This window comes from Elephantulus edwardii, unplaced genomic scaffold (genome assembly GCF_000299155.1).
Source record: "Elephantulus edwardii isolate Elephantulus edwardi_28Jun2011 unplaced genomic scaffold, EleEdw1.0 scaffold00013, whole genome shotgun sequence".
NCBI lineage: Eukaryota > Metazoa > Chordata > Mammalia > Macroscelidea > Macroscelididae > Elephantulus > Elephantulus edwardii.
Genome location: NW_006399763.1, coordinates 7,733,585 through 7,752,653, shown reverse-complemented (window position 1 = coordinate 7,752,653; position 19,069 = coordinate 7,733,585). Strand labels below are relative to the sequence as shown.

Below are 19,069 nucleotides of genomic sequence, written 5' to 3'. Positions count from 1 at the left end.
GGTTTGCACATTAACTTTATTTTTAAAGATCATTCCAGTCAAGTTACTCAGTAATACAAATGTTATGAGCTGAATTGTGTCTGCCAGGAATATGTGTTGTAAATTCTTACCCTTATTCTTAAATAGATCTAGTTTTCTTCAGTATTTTAGTAAGGCTTTCTCAGTGTAAGATTGTATAAACTAAGATAGATAAAGAGAATATTAAACAGAGATAAGAAAGCAGAAGCAGAAGGAAGATACACATCACCAAAGTAAGCCAGAGACGACTCTGAAGACAAAAATCTATCTTTCAGAGCAGAAAGTTCACTTACAGCCAGGGCTCCTGAATTCACATTGCTAACCTCCTATACTAAATTTTGGTTTGCTGAAATGATCCTGAAAAATAATGTAGAAGTGACTTTGTTAGCCCTCTGCTAACTTCACCATAAGCATTAACAGCCCAAGGCCAATTTGGTTGTTAGGAGCTCAGAAATACCTTTATTCTGCAGCTTTCTTTATCAGCTCTAACAATGCTCTTTGCTTCCCTATTTGACTTAATATAGGGGCCACACAGAACTCATAGACCAGATTCACAGGTATCTTTTTGAAAGTGACAGTTTACAAGTCAAGATTAAGAGCACTTAGGATGCATTCTTCAGTCAGAAGAGATTCTTTCTCAACTGAATGATGGACCTCTTTCTGGTCCCTCAGCCTTGTAGCCTTTTTTTGCCCTGCTCGTGTGAATAAAAAAAAATTTTTTTAGTCCTGTGATTAAGATCTCAAAAGCATTTTACCCAACTCATGAACCTCCTACTGAAAGACCCTCTGTTCTACTTTGGGAAGCTAGATAGAAATCTAGCATCCAAAAGAAGTTCAATGAGGTATCCTTCTTTAAAGCATTTAGACTTTCACTCCATGGAGCAGGAACATGAGATATTCAATACTCTTTTCCAGCACCAGAGGTCAAAGGCACCAATTCTTCTTCTGTTATCTTTATTTATTGTTCATTCAGTGCTCTCAGATTCATAACATGTGAATGGAAAAACCATAGTGTAAAAAAGGCACAGCAAGTCCTCAAACTACCATTGCTCCTCAGCACACTGGAGAGGTCCCCAACATCTAACTTACCCAGTGCAATCCATCTCCTAATCTCCTGAATGCTGGTGCAAAGGGTGTTGATTATGGATCCAAGTAAGATGAACTCTTTGACAACTTTAATCTTTTCTCTGCTTATATACTTTATATTGTTTTGTGGTTACCCCCATTACTAGTTTATCTCTAAAACTTGAATACAAAATCGAACAAATTCTTTCAATTTCCCTCACACCCACCCCCATCAAATTGCACAACACAATGATTAATCCCCTCTTCCCCCTGTACATCCACATCCCTCTGCTTCCAGCCTCTCCCACCCCTCCTGAATCCTTATACTCATTCAATAATAATGGTTTTACACAATATTTATCCATGTGAGAGTGAGTTAGTAAACTCAGCACAATGCTCTCCAGTCCTTCCCAAGTTAGGTAATAATTTACAAAGTTATTGCTCCTGTGTGCTGCATAGTATTCCACTGTGTGAATGTACCTTAATTTCTCAATCCATTCATTTGTGGTTGGACATTTGGGCTGTTTCCATGTTCTTGTGATGGTGAATAATGTTGCTATGAACATTGGTATACAAATCTCAGTTTGTACCTCATTTCTCATATTCTCAGGCTATATTCCAAGTAGTGGAATAGCTCTGCCATATGGAATTTCTATGTTCAGCTTCTTGAGGAAGCACCAAATTGCCTTCCAGAATGGTTGCACCATTTTACTATCCAACAACAGTGTGCAAGAGTTTGTATCTCACCACATCTTCTCCAACATCTATTACATGCTGCCGTGTTAAACTTTGCCACTCATACTGGAGAGAGATGATCGTACCTCATTGTGGTTTTGATTTGCATCTTTCTTATTGCCAGTGATTTGTAGCATTTCTTCATGGGTCTGTTTGCCATTTGAATATCTTTCTCTGTGAAAATTCTTCCCATGTCTTCTGCCCATTTTGTACTTGGTTTATCGGTCTTTTTCTTGTGGAGGCCTAGAAGTATTTTGTAAACTTGTTATAAGACTCTTGCCTTAGATGGTATTACCAAATGTTTGTTCCCAGTCTGTAGGTTTTCTTTTCACTCTGTTGGGAAAAGTTTTTGATGTGCACAGGGATTTAATCTTTAGAAGGTCCCATGAATCAATTCAAATCAAAGAACTCAGAAGGAAATAAAGAAAGCAATACCATTTACAATAGCCAACCCCAAATTGAGATACTTGGGAGTGAACCTAATTAGAGGTACAAAAGACCTATAAAAGAAAACTACAGAGCATTTCTTAAAGACACAATATAAGACCTAAAGAAGTGGAAAAATGTGCCCTTGTTCATGGATAGGAAGACTGAACATGGTGAAAATGACAATCCTACCAAAAGCAATCCACGTGTTCAGTGCAATTCCGATCCAGATACCAAATTCATTTTTCAAGGAGATTGAAAGGGAAATTATTAAGTTTATTTGGAGAGACAAGAGACCCTGAATAAGCAAAACACTTCTGAAAAACAAAAATGAGGTTGGAGACATGGCACTCCCTGACCTCAAAACCTACTACATAGCAGTGGTAACCAAAACAGCATGGTACTGGTACAATGACAGGCACATAGACCAATGGAACAAAATTGAGAACCCAGAAATAGACCTAGCTATCTATGGTCAACTGATATTTGACAAGGAAATAAAAGATATCAAATGGGAAAATGACAACTTCGTCAATGAATGGTGCTAGCAAAACTGGACTGCTACCTGCAGAGAGCTGAAACAGGATCCACATCTCACACCATACACAATATTTAACTCAAGGTGGATCAGAGACCTGGAAGTAAAGCCCCAAACCATAACAGTCGTAAGAGACAAACTGGGATCAAGCTTAGAAGCGCTAGTCCAAGATATTAAAGAGACTGTCAAATACAGCCAGAAATGCACAATCTAAAAAGGATAAAATTCATGCATGAGAACGCCTGTACTTTATTTTTATCATTGATAAGTGCCTTCTAACACTACATCTCTTCAAGTCCTCGCTGCACACAGCCTATTCCTTTACCCCAGCCATCCATCTTCCATCTACTAATTTCTGCTGCCTTTGTTATCCCTTCTCTTCCTTATTCCCTCCATCCTTTGCCATGTCTTCTTCCCTATTAACAGTTACATATATTCTGTTCCAAGTTGCTAATTTTAGTATCTGTATTGCCTGTTCATCCATTATTTCCAGGTTAATCCATTCTTCCTCTGATCTTTATAGTGTTTGTTGTCTGTATATTCTGTTTCTGCTCTTCTTAACCCCCAATCACTCTCCCATTTTGACAATAGCAGTCTTATACAATAATTATGATTTTGTGACTGGGTTATTTCAGTTAGCTTAAGATTTTCTAGAGTCACACATGTTGTGTGATATTTTACAAATTCTTAATTGTTTTTTAATGCTGCCTAGTATCCCATTGTGTGAATGTTCCACAATTTTCTCTCTCCATTCATTTATTGATGGGCATTTGGGCTGCTTCCATCTCCTTGCTATTATGAATAATGCTACACTAAACATAGGTGTACAATGTTTCTTCATCTTTCAGTTGTGTATTCCTGGTAGTAGAATAATTAGGTCATATTATGTTCCTATATTTACTTTTTTGAGGAAATGCCAGACTGTTTCCCATAGTGGCTCTTACATTTTACAGTCTCACCAGCAGTACATGAGAGTTCAAATATCTCCACATCCTAGTCAGCATTTATTGTTTGCTATTAAACATTGCTATTGCTACTGAGTTGAAATGGTATCTAATTGGTATTTTGATTTGCATCTCTCTGCCAGCGATTTTAAGCATTTTCTCATGTGTCTGTTGGCCATCTGAATATCTTTGTTGGCGAAGAGTCTTTTCATGTCTTCTACTCACTTTGTAATTGAGTTATTCATCTTTTTCTTGTGGAAGCACTGTAGTATTCTGTTTTAGTTATGAGTCCCTTGTCAGAAATGTCATTGTCAAATAATTTTTTTCATTCTGTGAACTCTCTTTTCACTTAATTGGAAACATTTTTTAATTAAGGACTTTTTTATTTTATTATGAAAAACATAATGGGGGTACAAGGAGGTGAGGGTTGGGGGCAGAAGGGTGAGGATGGGCAGAAATGCAGTTGCAGAGCTGCACAATTTGGTTAGTGGGGGGAGCAGGTGAAGGAAATGAAAAGGATCCAGTGGGGACCAGATGCTACAGAGGAGTGGTAAGCATTTTCCAATGGCAATTAAACCAATTGTCTTATTGATTTGGGAACTGGATGCCGACTCTCTGGCTTCTTCATGCTGAACAGGGGCATTGATGTGAAGGGGGAAAGGGAGGACACTTTATCACCTTACTGGTGGTCTTGGGTTAAAGCTGCTTGCCTTCTTGTTCTGTTAGAAGATATTTTCCTGTCATCTGCTCCCCTCTGGACTGCAAAGTGTTTTCCCAGGTGGGTCCAGTGGGGATGGCTGGTTGAACCCAGAGGCTCCATCCTCCTTTGCTTCCTTAGCTGGCAGTTGTATTTCCTGTTTGTCACTGGCACTGGGTTCAGGGTCAGGTCTGGAGTAAAACTCAGTGTTAAGGTTACCTATAGGAAAGGGAGCAAACCTAGAGAGAACAAACCTGTGAGTTAGAAATAGAAGGGCTTTGGGGGTGTTGCTTTCAGGTTTACTGGGAGAGAGGGTAGTGGAAAGTAGCCTAGATAAAATTCTCTGTATACCCTAGGCATTTTTGTTTTGTTTTGTTTTGTTTTCCCCATCCAAGGGTCAAATGGCACAGTCTGGGTACTGAGGAGCTCACCCTGAGGGCTGTGACGGCTCGCCCCGAGCTGAGGGCCAAAGACAGCCTGCCTGGGGCCTGACAGCTCACCCTGAGCCAAGGGCTGAAGACAGCCCACCCTGGGCAGAGGGCTGTGACGGCTCACCCTGGGCCGGGAGCCGAAGACAGCCCACCCCAGGCAGAGGGCCGTAACTGCTCGCTCCAGGCTGGGGGCCGAAGACAGCCTGCCGCGAGCAGGGCAACACCCACCAGGGGCTGGCTGGTACACTCCCCCTCCAATTGCCCCCACCCCAGTGTGGTCCCTTCGCCTGACCAAGGACCATGTGGCCAAGGACAGCATTTCCAATTCCAGCACCACCACTTTTATCCCCCCATAAGTGGTCATACTATAATTTGTAGTAGGTGCCACTGCCCTCCCCCTTTATAAATGGCAAAGGGAACCTGAGAGTTGTGAACAGACTCCCTCCAGGTCTAAGCAGCTTTTGGCAGAAGCTTTCAACAGATCAAAATATGTGGTGCATTTAGGATGTCGGTCCTCTTGGACATGCTGCCACTGTTAAGTGTCATCAAGTAGACAACTCACAGTGACCTTCAACAATCCACTGTATGGGTGATCATCTTCTCTGGCCTGTCCAAGGAAATCCAAACCTGCAGGCGACGGGGTGCGCCCCATCTTGGGTGCAGGTGGTCGGCGGGCGCTCGTCATCTCCTACACGGGTGGCCAGTGGGCGCCCGTCATCTCCTGCTTCCCCCGCCACCGCCATCTTGGCTCCAAGAATTCTCCCCAGAACAAGTCCACTTTGCAGCAGTGTGGCGGCTCTGCTGCACCAGTCCTGGGGAGGCCCCGGTGCCCACCATCCATCCTGGGCGAGGGATTCCATAGGTTCCGGCTGTGGGAGCTTCATGGAGCTGCAGCGGCTGTGCGGCGCGGTGAGGGCTCTGTGGGAGGGGGTTGGGAGCTGCGAGACTCACCTATTCCTCATTGAGAATCCTTGAATTCCTGTTGTTGAGCCTCGATCTTCACTGAAGACCAGTCATCAACTGTTTAACTGTTCAATTATCAATAAACAGAGGTCTGTAGAAGGCCATAGTGACCCTGCTCCAAGTGGTCTGCTGCTCCCGCAGCTCACCACGTTGTCTCTGCCTCCGCCACCATCTGGGATCTTAAGGACTTTATTTTTTATGAGATCCCATTTTTCAATTTTATCCTCTTTTGGTTGGTTGTTTTTTACTATGTTTGCAAACGTATTCATGCCATAAACTAGGGCTTCTAAATGTGTTGGGTTTTGTTTTTTTTTTCTAGTTTTCCTTTGATGATCTTTACGGGTTTTGGTTTTCCCCCTAGGACTCTGATCCACTTTGAGTTCATTTTTGTGTACATTGTGAGATGTGGGTCATTTCAACTTTGTGCAAGTAGGTGTTCAATTTAGCCTGGACCACTTTTCAAGAAGCTGTTGTTTCCCTATTTTATAAATTTTGTTTCTTGTCAAATATCAGTTGATCATAAGTAGATGGGCTAGTTTCTGGGTTCTTGATTCTATTCCATTTTCCTAGGTGTCTACCATTCTGCCAATACCGTGCTGTTTTGATTATTACAGCTGTGTGGTAGTTTTTTAGATCGAGTAATATGATGCTACCTAGTTTCTTTTAATTTTTCAGAATTGTTTTGCTTATTAAGGATATCTTTCATTTCCAAATAAAATTGGAAATTTATTTTTCTATCTCCTTGAAGAATAATACTGATTATCTGGTTTAGAGTTGCATAGAACCTGTAGGTTGCCATTGGTAGAATTTCATGTTCCCACTGTTCAGTTTTCCTATCCATGAACAGTGAGTATTTTTCCATTGAAGTAATTATCTTGTTGTTTATTGAGAGACCTCCTTCAATGGAAAAATATTTACTGTTTGTGAGTAAAAACTCTTTTGGCCTTTTGGTGAAGAGTTATACTGCTAACCCAAAGGAACACAGTTCAAATCCACCAGCTACTCTATTGGAGAAAGATGGGCAATCTCTTTCCATGAGATTTACTGCCTCTGCAAACCCACTGGATGGTATCTGTGAGTTGGTTCTGACTTGACAGTATAAAAAAACCCAACAATTTATTGTTTCTTATAGTAGTGTTTGGTAGTTTTTCTATATGAGACTTTTGTAATTGTTTATTATGTAGCATCAAGTCAGAACTGACTCATAGCTGACCTTTGAGAGGCAATATAATCTCATGGGTGGAGATTGCCCATCTTTCTTTAACAGAGTAGCTGATAGATTTGAACCAGATGATTTCAAGTTGGCAGCACAGCTCTTTACTATCAGGTCACCAGAGCTAGTTAGGTTTATTCTGAACTATTTAATCTTGTGGTTTGATACTTTAAATATATTGTTGTTGTTGTTATGTGCCATCAAGTGGCTTGCGACTTACAGCAACCCTATGTACAAGAGCTCTAAACGCTGTTCTATCCTGTGCCAACCTAGCCATCTCAAACACACTCATTCCCACCACTCCAGTCACAGAATCAATCCATCTCATTGAAGGTCTTCCTCTCCTGTGCTGCCCCTCCACTCTGCCAAACATGATGTCCCTCTCCAAGGAGCATTTCAGCTTCACCTTACTTTTTAGTTATTTCTTTGTTGCTATAGAGAAATCCAACTGATTTTTGTTGTCTTTATATCCTGCCACTCTGCTAAATTTGGAGACTATTTCAAACAATTTGTTGTTGTTGTTGTTGAGTCTTTTAAGGTTTTTTTTTTATGTATACCATTATATTATTACACCTGATTGCTAATTAAATCAAGACAACTTACGTTCTGGACTCTAACTGCTTTAGACAAGAATATCCAAACAAGAGACTCTAAGGCAGGTCCCAGCTGAGTTTTAAACTATTCACTACCATGTTTATTGCTGTGTTATTCATAATGGCAAAGAGATGGAAGCAACCCAAGTGCCCATCAACACATGAATGGATAAAAAAAAACCCCTATGGTAAATTCACACAATGGAATATTATGCAGCATTGAAAAACAACAAACTTGTAAAAAATTGTACAGCATGAGTGACCCTGCAGGGCATTATGCTGAGTAAAGTATCTTAGTCACAAAAGGACAAAGACTGCATAAAACCCCTTTTATAAAATAGGACAAATATGGAGGGGTTGGCGAAAAAAAATGGGGAAAAAAGTGGATAGATAATGAACACTGCGTTAGGTCAGAAGAGGGGAAAACTGTCTGAAAGGAATACATGATTAGGCATTATATGTAGGGCAACAGTCTGGAATGGGGGTGCATTGTGGGAAGGGTTTGAGAATGGGGAAGAAAATGCAACAAAAAAATTAAATACTGTTTTTAAAAGAAAAGAAAAAAACTGAAAACCAATAAAAAACTCAAAAAACTAATTGACATTGAAAAATTTAAGGAAATGTATGAACAAGAACCAATAATAATGAGGAAAGAAGTTAAAGCTGCACTGAAGGCACTGGCAAAAAATGAAGTCCCAGCAATCGATGGATACCAACGGAATGTTTCAGCTAACAGATACAGCACTTGATGTACTCATGAGTCCTATGGGAGGAAATTTAAAGGATAGTTGCCTGGTTGACTAACTGGAAGAAATCCATATTTGTTCTCATTCTCAAGAATGGTGATCCAAGAGAATGTGGAAATTATTAAACAGTATTATTAATATCACATGCAAGCAAAATATTGCTGAAGATCATCCAAAACCAGCTAGAACAGTACATTGAGAGAGACCTGCCAGAAGTGCAAGCTGGGTTTAGAAGGGGCTGTGACACCAGGGATATCACTGCTGAAGTCCAATAAATCCTTTGAAAGCAGAGAATATGAGAAGAATATCTATTTATGTTTTATTGACTATGCAAAAGAAATTTGATTGTGTGGATCATAATAAATTATGTATGGCTAAATTTGAGAAGTATGGGAAATTCCAGAACACTTAATTGTGTTTATGTTTAACCTATACCTAGACCAAGAACCTATTGTATGACCAGAGCAAGGGAACACTGCATGGCTTAAAATTAGGAAATATGCTTGTCTGGTGTGTATTGTTTCTCCATATCTATTCTCTCTGTATGCTGAGCAAATAATTTGAGAAACTAGACTCTATGAAGAAGAATTTGGCATCAAGATTAGAATAAGACTCATCAACAACCTGCACTATGGTGATGATCTAACCTTGTTGACTGAGAAGTGAGGAGTACTTGAAACACTTAAGAGTATCAAAGGCTACAGAATTACATATTAATTGCATCTCAATATCGAGAAAAATCTGCAGCCAGTAGATAACATCATGATAGACTGGAGAAATTATTGAAGTTGTCAATGATTTCCTGGTATTTGGATCCACAATCACCATCCTTGGTGCCAGCAGTCAGGAGACATATTGCATTGTGAATGTCCACTCTCAGGAATCTGTCCAAGTTACTGAAGAGCAGTGATGCCATTTTGAAGACTAAGGTGCACTTTATTCAGGCCATGATGATTTCAGTCAATTTCTATGCATCTGATAGCTGATCAGTGAGAAAGGATGACAGAATTGATCCCTTTGAGTTGTGGTGTTAGAGAAGGATACTGTGCGACTATCCTAGACGTGGCTAGTTCAGTCCAACTGCAGCACCTAGTGAGAAAAATGGACAGTCACACCCTGTACGCTGTATTGCCTCTGAAAACCACTGGAAGTTTTGAGTGGACTCTGATTCAATTGCAATAAATTTGAATGAGAACAGAATGAAATTTTAATTTTAGTACAGTGAGAGAGTATTTCATAGTTTGAGCTTCCACTCTGTAGGATAAACAAGTAGTATTTTAAAGCCATTAAATGTGTATTGATTTGCTACAATAACAGAAGAATACTATTAATATCCCACCTGAACAGGAAATTAGAGGATTTCTCCCTAGCAAGGTTGAATTAGAAAAGCTCTGATGTCAGAAATATCAGATAAATTGATAAATCCCAAGATACTGTAAATGAATACATGGAGAAGAGTTAGTGTGTGCCTGTTTATTCTCACCTCCCACCTTCTCTGAGTAGGTGAATGAGTCACATTTACTATCTTGATTTAGAGATTAAAAAGGAGTTCTGGTTGAACTCCTACCCAAAGACTCAAACAAGGTTCAAATTCACCATCTGCTCTGTGGGAGGCGTGGGCAGTCTCCTCCATTCCTACAAATGGAAATTATCAGTTTTTCTTACTGTGATGGTATGCTGTAGTGTGTTCACTATTTAAAATGATTTTCATTGGCTTTGGCTTTCGCCATGTGGCTGAGAGGGAACATACAAGTAGAATATGTGTAGTCTGTCCATGATGGGATTGGTCAGTTTTTGTTTTGTCTTTTTGTTGTTGTTGTTGTTGTTTTGTTCTGGGATTTCTATTCTTCTCAAGGTTAGTCACAGTTCGTTGTGATGGGATTGGTCAGTTTTGCCATCCTAACAGGTTTAGCATTAGAAGGTGGGACTCTCACTATCAGCAAGGAAGAAGAAAGAGAGTGAAATACTCATTTAGAGCCAGAGTGTCCTGTTCTAGTCTGACCAGTACATAAATGAGAACAGCAACAGCAGAGAACCAGGGACCAGTGTGAGTGAGAACTGACCTTGGACTGCTGTCCCATGAAGCTAGAGCCAAGGGCCTTTGTCCAGGCTTACTAGTGGACTGGGGGACTTGTCAGGGTGCTTGACAAGTTGTCCTGGCTAAAGAATTACATCTTGTTTCCAACCTGTATTGTAACCTATTATCTTCTCTAATAAACCCCATTAATATGAGTATGTGAGTTCTGGGTGGCCATTGTAATAGAATAACAGATCCATTAGCAGAGCAGGGAGAGCCCTTGAAGCAACAGTTGATGTTAGAATTAACAGATGGTTCAGAGACAATGGGCCTCATAGGAATCAATTTCTGTGTGTGGAAGTATCTTAGATGCCACTCATAAGCTTTCAAGACCCTAGACATGACTCACCAAAGAATGTAGAATGCTGTCTTTATGAACTATGTTCTGCCGGTTGACATAGATCTCTGCCATATCTATGGGCCTTTGTGTAGGCTGGGTACTTTACCCTGCCAGATGTTTATTAATGTCTAAGATACTACCATAACTTTGCCCTTTGTGTGCTCTATTATCTATATTCCTTTGTTCTTTTTCCTGAAACAATTCATGTCAAGGAGTTTCCCTAATTTTGCCTTCCATTAATTCACTTCTGCCCCATGCCTTTCTACTGAATTGTTTAGTCCAGAAATGTTCTTTTTAGTACACTAGATGTCTAGTTGCTGTCTTAGTATGGCTTCTAATTGTTTGTTGTTCTTGTTGTTGTATACCAGCGAGTCAGAACTGACCCATAGCTGACTCTCTAGCAGGTTTTCAGAGGCAGTTCATTGCATGGGAGGAGATTGCCCATTCTTCTTCCCCAGAGCTCCTGGTAGATTCGAACTTCATGTCTTTGGTGTTGCAGTGCAGCTTCTTGCCACCAGGCCACCAGAGCTCCCTATCTGTTGTTTGTTTCTTTGGTTTTTGTTCTTGTCTTGTTTTCCTGAATTTTTGTATTGCTTTATTTGCTCTTTTCCTTGAGTATGTCTGTATTTTGCCCTGTCTTTTTTCTTTGATCTCTTGGATAACCGTATGTATTAGTCTTTATTTTCTTATCTGATAGTTCCATTACCATTTTTTCCTCCAGAAGGTTTTCAAATTCTTTCTTTTGTTCACTTGCTGAAGCTATCTTACCCTGCTTATTTGTGTGGTTTATATTATATGTGGTTTCTAAGGCATTAAGTTGATTTTGTACTTTTAATTTATTATATCCCTTATCCACCTTGATGTTTTGTTTTGGTCAGACAGTCATGTAGATGAGCTTGTGTGCTACTCTGGTTGCTAGTGTGGGGGCACTGGAGCTCTCACATCTGTCTGAGAAAAGGGGGGAGTAACAGGGTTTGTGAGCACGAGTCCTTGTTTTCTAATGTTGGAGTGGCTGAGGATGTAGTTGGTGCTGCTCGTGAAGTCTGTCAGCTGGTGGCCTGCACTTGGAGTCAGAGAATGCCCTTAAGGATTATTGGGCGTTGTGGATGTGTGTATGGTTAGTTTCTGGGTGATTAAGGCAAGGGTATGCAGGTCTTAGGTGGCTGAATAGGAGATATGAATTTTCATTTATGTTCCTGTGTGGGCAGATCTGCACAGGGGTGGTTAGAACAGTCATAAAAGAGTCTGGTTATAAGGATGCTCTCAGTTCCTAAGTCCCTAGTAGGCAGGAATACCCCTGTCCACAGAAAAGGCTGTATTTCCTCTTGGATTCCCATTCAGGTAGCTGGAGGGAGTAGAAGGTGTCACAGGTCTGTGCAGATGTTAAAATTTGCCATATTTACCAATTTGGGAGGGATGACTTATAGGAGGCCAATTTATGAATTACACTTTTATTGATTTATTACATATTATATGGATTCCATTTACTTTCTATTTTTAATCATATTTTATTGATTTTCATATAACATTTATATATATTGTGTTTTATACAATCTTTCACTTTCATTGTGTTTTGTTCATGCCCACTGTTTTATACAATCATTCATATATAGCCTGTATTTCATATAAATAATTATTATTATTGATTTGTGCCTATTGCTACCTTGACTTCATTGAATGTTTCCCATTTCTTCGCCTCCATCCACTTACTAGCTTCTGCTAGCCTAGTGATTTTTCCCCCTTCCCCTGGTTCCACCCCCCCTTGTCCCTTTCCTCTTCCCCTTTTGAACATTTATATAAATCTTGTTCATTTAAACTTTTATGAAGTATTCTGTTAGAAATTAATGAAGGATAAATCTTTGAAAAATCACATTACAGAAAGTGGAATTATATTGGTGAAAGCACACCTGTACAATAAGAACTGCTAGGAGAGAAATAGTGATAGAATGTCTATTGCAGGAGCAATATGAAGCATGAACATACTGTAATGTAATTAAAACATCCGCTTTTCTTGTAGTTATTTCAGTGATTGACCTGTGCTCTACTTCTTCTGAATTTAAGAGTGCACTCTCCAGAAAGGAAGTGAAAGCAAAAGAGTTACTTATAATTAATCAAGAGAAAGCTTATGAGATAGTTTTTGCTGTTTTGTACCATCAAGTCAGAATTGACCATAGATGACCCTCTAGCAAGTTCCAGCAGGTTTTCAGAGGCACTTTATCATATAAGAGTAGATTACCAAACCTTCTCTCACAGAGCAGCTGGTGGCCTTGAACTGCATGCCTTTGGGATTGCAGCACACCTTCTTGCCAGTAGGCCACCAGAGCTCCAGCCTCTCTGGTTGACCTGTGCTCTCCTTCATCTGAATTTAAAAGAGTACACTCTCCAGAAAGGAAGTGAAAGCAAAAGTGTTGTTTATAATTAATGAAGAGAAAGCATTTGAGATAGAGAAGATAATAAAATGAAAAGGTGATTTAAATTTTAAAATAGCTTTTAAAACAATTTGATATTTTAAAGTGTACACACGGTTATGTTTCTTTTTCTCCTGCATAGTATCAAGCAATAAAAAAATGTCTTTCCATTTTGTAAACTTTCACGAGGAGGATTTTCTACATCAGATGGCCTGTACTGGAAGCAAGTTAAAGTTAAGAAAAGTGTTCATATATTGTCTTACTGGTGGGTAATAAATACAATGAATAATCTCCTTTTTTGTGTTGATTTGTTCCATGTAATGATTTGGTTATGTAATTACTGAAGAGCAGCGACATCAGTCTGGAGACTAAGGTGCAATCCAGGACATAGTTTTTGCAGTTGCTTGCTGTGCATCAGAGAGTTGGACATTGACTAGGGATGATAGAAAGAGAATTGATGCCTTTGAGCTGTGGTGTTGGAGAAGAGTGTTAAATATACCATGGACTGCCAGGAAAATTAACAGGTTCATCCTAGACAGGGTGAAGCTAGGCCGCTCGTTGGAGGCAAGGATTCTGAAGCTTCATCTGACATACTTTTGGGCATGTTGCAAAAGAGACCACCAGTCCTTGGAGAGGGACATCACACTTGGAAGGGTGGAGGTTCGGAGAAAGAGAAGGAGATTATCGATGAGATGGATTGATACAGTGACTGGGTAATGAGTGTAGGTGTGTCACAGAGAGTAAAGTTAACATAGGGTTGAGCAGGTTTCAGGGTTGTTGAACATAGGGTTGCTGTGAGCCACAAGTGACTCAATGGCACATAACAACAATTATTCAGCTGGCTTTAGAGTCATGGGTTTAGAATAGAGATGATTTTCTGGTCCAGTATTTCTCCAAGTATGATAGTCATCTGTAGAGGGGCTCTGGGATCAATTAGGTTAGGAAATTGCCGGGTTAAGTACAGTTAAACAAGATTTTATTGGGGCTTTTTGTTTGTGTGAATGTATGGGGGGAGGGGCTAGGTTGTCCATAGAGCATTTAAGAGATTTTTAATTTGCTAGTAAAATAAGTGACTTGCATGAAGAGAAACAATTGTTATTTGATCACAAAACTCTTTGTTTTTTAATAGAGCCTTTATTTATTTATTTTTTAGTTGAGAGTTTATTGTAAGTTTATAGAGACTTTGGATTTCTATTCATTCATTCTTTGTTGCACCGTTTCCTCTCTGCCTCCCCTCCCCCAAGTTCACTTTTTTCTTTGGGGAAAAGAAATGTTCTTTCATTGTTATACAGCTCCCCACCCCTCCCCAGATGACTTTACTATACAGCTCTTACTCTGGACTCTTGTCATACCAATAATACCTAATCATATATTCCTTTCATACATTTCTCTCCCTCATCTCTTTCAATACCATATACACTATTTATCCCCTCTTTTCTTATTGTCCCTTCAACTCCCCCACCAGTCCCATTTTAAACCAGTGGCATTATATTGTATTTGTCATTTTGTAACTGAGATTTTTCACTTAGCATAATGTCCTCCATTGTCACCCATTTTGTATAATATTTCACAAGGTCTTTGTTTTTCAGTGCTGCATAATATTCCATTGTGTGAATGTACCATACTTTTTCTAGCCATTCATTTGTTGATGGGCACTTGGTTGTTTCAAACTCTTTGCTGTTGTGAACAAAGCTCCAATAAACACGGGTGTGCATATATTTGCTTGGGTGGCAGTTCTGGTTTCTTTAGGGTATATTCCCAGTAGCAGAATTGCTGGGTCGAATGGTATTTCTCTTTGCAACTTTTTGAGGAAGCACTATATTGTCTTCTATAGGGGTTGCACCATTTTACACTTCCACAGTGAATAAGGATTCCAGTTCCTAATGGAGCCTTTATTGAACCACCGTTCCTTAGAAGAAATACTGGAAAACTCAAATCCCTTGAATTTAGAAAACAAAAGGAAAAGAGATTAATTATCCAATTCGAAACTATTTTTACTTGAAAATGGAGCTTCTCAAGTCTTCCACCATATTATTTCCTTCCTCAAACATTTGAAATAAAGAAGTTTTGAAGAAGAACTTAAAATTCCAAATTAGTTATATAAGATATATGTAAGGGAGTTTTTCAGACATAATTAAAACAAAAGATTTAATTAATTTTACTGTATTTTATATAGATATGTTGACTTAGATTTTGAAAATAGGATTGAAAGAATCAATTAATATTTGAAACCCAGGTTAAAATTTGCAATTAAAAAAAAGTTCCCCTAAAATGTAAATTGAGAAAAATCTATCCCCTTTCAAATGGTAAAAAACCCAAACCATGCAATAATGTGTATGGCAGAAAACATTTTCACTTTCTGATAATACAACTGAAGAGAATAACTGTTTATAGTTGAACAGCTATTGTTACAGATCTCATCTCTCTATAGGCATGACTCATTTAAAAAATTCTTATGTATGGGCAAAAGCCATGGAAAGACTTATCACAGAGGAAGACATTTGGATGGCCTACAGACACATGAAGAAATGCTCAAAATCTCTGGCACTAAGAGAGATGCAAATCAAAACCACAATGAGATACCATCTCACACCAGTAGCAGTGGCAAAGTTTAACAGGGCAGCAAGTAATTTGGAGCAAGTAATGAATCTTATACACTATGGGTGAGATTATAAATCCAGTGGTGATTCATTTTATAAAGCATAAGATTCTCACTGCTAGAGCAATTTTCAGCATAATGATAGAGAAGAGACTGAGGTTGTTAGCAATTACAACTTGCTCGGCTCCACAATCAACACTCTTGGCACCAGCAGACAGGAAATCAAGAGGTGAATTGCACTGGGAAAATCTGTTGTCAGCAACCTCTTCAGAGTACTGAGGACCAACGATGTCAGTATAGAGACTGATCCTGATCCAAGACCTGACCCAGGCCATGGATTTTGCAGTTACTTGCTATGTATCAGAGAGCCAGACAATGACTTAAGAATGACAGAAGAACAATTGATGCCTTTGGGTTGTGGTTCTGGAGAAGAGTCTTGAACATACCATGGACCACCAAGAAAGCAAATAGGTCTGTCTTGAAGAAGGTGAAACCAAGTTTCTCCTTGGAGGCTAGGAAGTTCCATTTCACCTATTTTGTGCATGTGGCACGGAGCGACTGGTCATTGAAGAAGGGTATTATGCTTAGAAGGGTGTAGGGACAGTATAGGAGAGAAAGATCCCAGATGAGATACATTATACAGTAACTGGGACAATGGGAATAGGTGTGTTGGAGTCAACGAGTCTGGCTCAGAATAGGGCAGGCTTCAGAGCTGTTGTACATAGGGTCACTATGAATGGGAATGATTGTATGAAGCACAGTGTGAATGAAGAGTAGTGTGAAACACAATATATATGAATTTTGTAAGTAAACCAATATAAAAGAAATTTTTTTAAAAATTTCATATCGATAATATCTATGTAGAAATATCAATAATTTGTATGCACATTATCCTTTAGCTGTATTTTTAAATACTCAACAAAATAATATATTACCCACATTAATATGAGTGGATCTAAAAAATGTCTTAGTTGCTCTGCTGTAATTTCTTTAATCATTTGCCCACTGCTGGTCAATAGGGTGGCTATATATTTTTTAAAAAACTAGATGAATAGCCATGAATTTTTATAAATATCTTTCTTTGAACGCTTTAAGTCTGTAGGAGGGTTGTTTTTTTTAATGTGTAATTGCTAGGTCAAAGAATACATAGATTAAAATTAAAAGTTTTGTGAAATAATCTTTAAAAATAGTACTAGTGTATTCTCTTCAGCATTGCAAAAGAGACTTAAATGATAGGACTTTCATAGGTCTTTTTAAAAAAAGACTTTATACTGTATAATGAATAATAAAGAATATCTTGCTGTGTTAATTTTAAAATTATAGAGATTATTTAAAAGCAGTGGTAATCCTGATTTCTCTCTTCCTCCCCCCCCTTTTGAAAAAACACCCTCTCTACAGAGCAAATTATTCATGGAAGGATTTAGAAGCCTAAAAGAAGGAGAACCAGTGGAATTCACTTTTAAAAAATCTTCCAAAGGCCTTGAATCAATACGGGTAACAGGACCTGGTGGGAACCCTTGTTTAGGAAGCGAAAGAAGACCCAAAGGAAAGACACTACAAAAAAGAAAACCAAAGGGAGATAGGTAACTATTTAACTTTGATTTCTGAGTTTGTTGTATTTGGAAAATATTTCTGAAAACTTTCATTCCCTTGAGAGCTTTTATACAATCTGGCCAAAAAGATAAAACACCACACTAGCATGTAATTGAATGAAATATATCAAGAATAGAGTCTGGCCTCAATTTGAACTAAATAAGCACTTAGCATTGAATACTCAAGTTTCCTTATTGTCGCCCTCATCAAACTGGTCTGAGAAGTTGAAGAATTTACCAGCAGATTCATATACAAAAATTGCCAAAATCTCACCCATTTTTAAAAATTAAAATTTATTTATTCTTTTTTTCTGGTATTTTTAAAAGATGATTGTTTAATATAAAATTTTAAAAATGTATAAAAACTGTGAAGTAATGGATGAAAACCACTTTAATTCCTATATATGTTGCTTTGACTTGCATTATTTTCTCTCCTGTCTAAATCATACATATATCATTGAGCATTTTCATGTCAGTTATTAGCACCTGAAAACATTCACACTGCATAAATTTATCAGAATTTTTATTTAAAAGGTACTGTTTGCAATGTATTAGTTGTTTCCATTTGATATCCCTGAGTGGTTAAGTGCTAAACTACCAATCCAAAACAATGGCAGTTCACATCCACTCAAATATGCCTCAGAAGGCCTGGAATTCTGCTTCTGAAAGGTCACAGCCTTTGGCACTTATCACCAACAATAGTCTCCTTTTCAATATTTTTAATGTATCAATTCCACATTGCAACATTTATATGTACATTTTTGAAAAGTTGTTTGATTACATCCTTAGGTTAAATAGTTAATAGTGAAATATTTTATTAACAGATCTGATTTGTACTTAAAAATTTTTAACATCTATTACTCTTCAGCAATTTTTAGAACCAATTTAATCCATTCAAAAAATAAGAATACTTGTTGAATGCTGTCATCTTTTCAATCCAATTATATAAGAAACATATATATTGGTTTTCTTTGCATCCTTTGATCACAAATGCAATGAGATATATTTTACTGTGTTAATTTTCATCTTTTCTCCTATAGATTGCATAGGAGAAAATGTCTCTTTGTTATTTGTTCTTTTTTTATCTATCCAAATGTTCATTCTTCTGTTCTTGATTTGTATGTTTTCTTTATACGTTTAAAATGTTAACTTTGATCCCAAGTGGATAGAAATATTTTTCAGTGTGGAAAATATATTTCAGTTTTATTTTTAGAAATTTTCAAATATAGTCCTAAAATTTTGAATTTTTACAGACATGTTTGTGACTCTCTCCTGAATGGTGACTTTCATTGCTTTAGTTTTCCATACTGTACAAGTAGAAACACACTGGTTTCATCTGTATTTTCTAATGTCATTCTCATGACTTTCCACATTAACTTTCTCTTCTCTTTGTAATGTAATTTGTTATTGATAAGAAAACTATAAGGGTAAAGATGTTCTTTCCCGCCAAATGGCTAACTAGTTATCTCTACAGCGTTTATTGTCTAATGTCTAGACCATAGTGCTTCATTGATTTTAAAAAGCCACTCAGTAAGGAAATGAGTTCACTTTCATTCTTATTTTTAGAAGCTCATTTAGTACAATAGTAAACCCATGAAAAACTTTGAAAGTTAAATGGAACAATTAAGTATTAGAGTGGTTTTCTACTATTGTTGTTGTTGTTATGTGCTGTCGGTTTGCGACT

General features: G+C 38.1%; 1 protein-coding gene across 1 annotated transcript in view; it reads left to right on the top strand.

Moving 5' to 3' along the window:
* The window catches only part of LOC102873031 (protein lin-28 homolog B-like), a 168,408-nt gene that overhangs the window by 82,058 nt on the left and 67,281 nt on the right, over positions 1–19,069 (top strand). Inside the window, exon 3 of the mRNA XM_006881185.1 lies at positions 17,192–17,376. Coding sequence (XP_006881247.1) covers positions 17,192–17,376 — 185 coding nt within the window. The remainder of the gene's footprint in view (positions 1–17,191; positions 17,377–19,069) is intronic.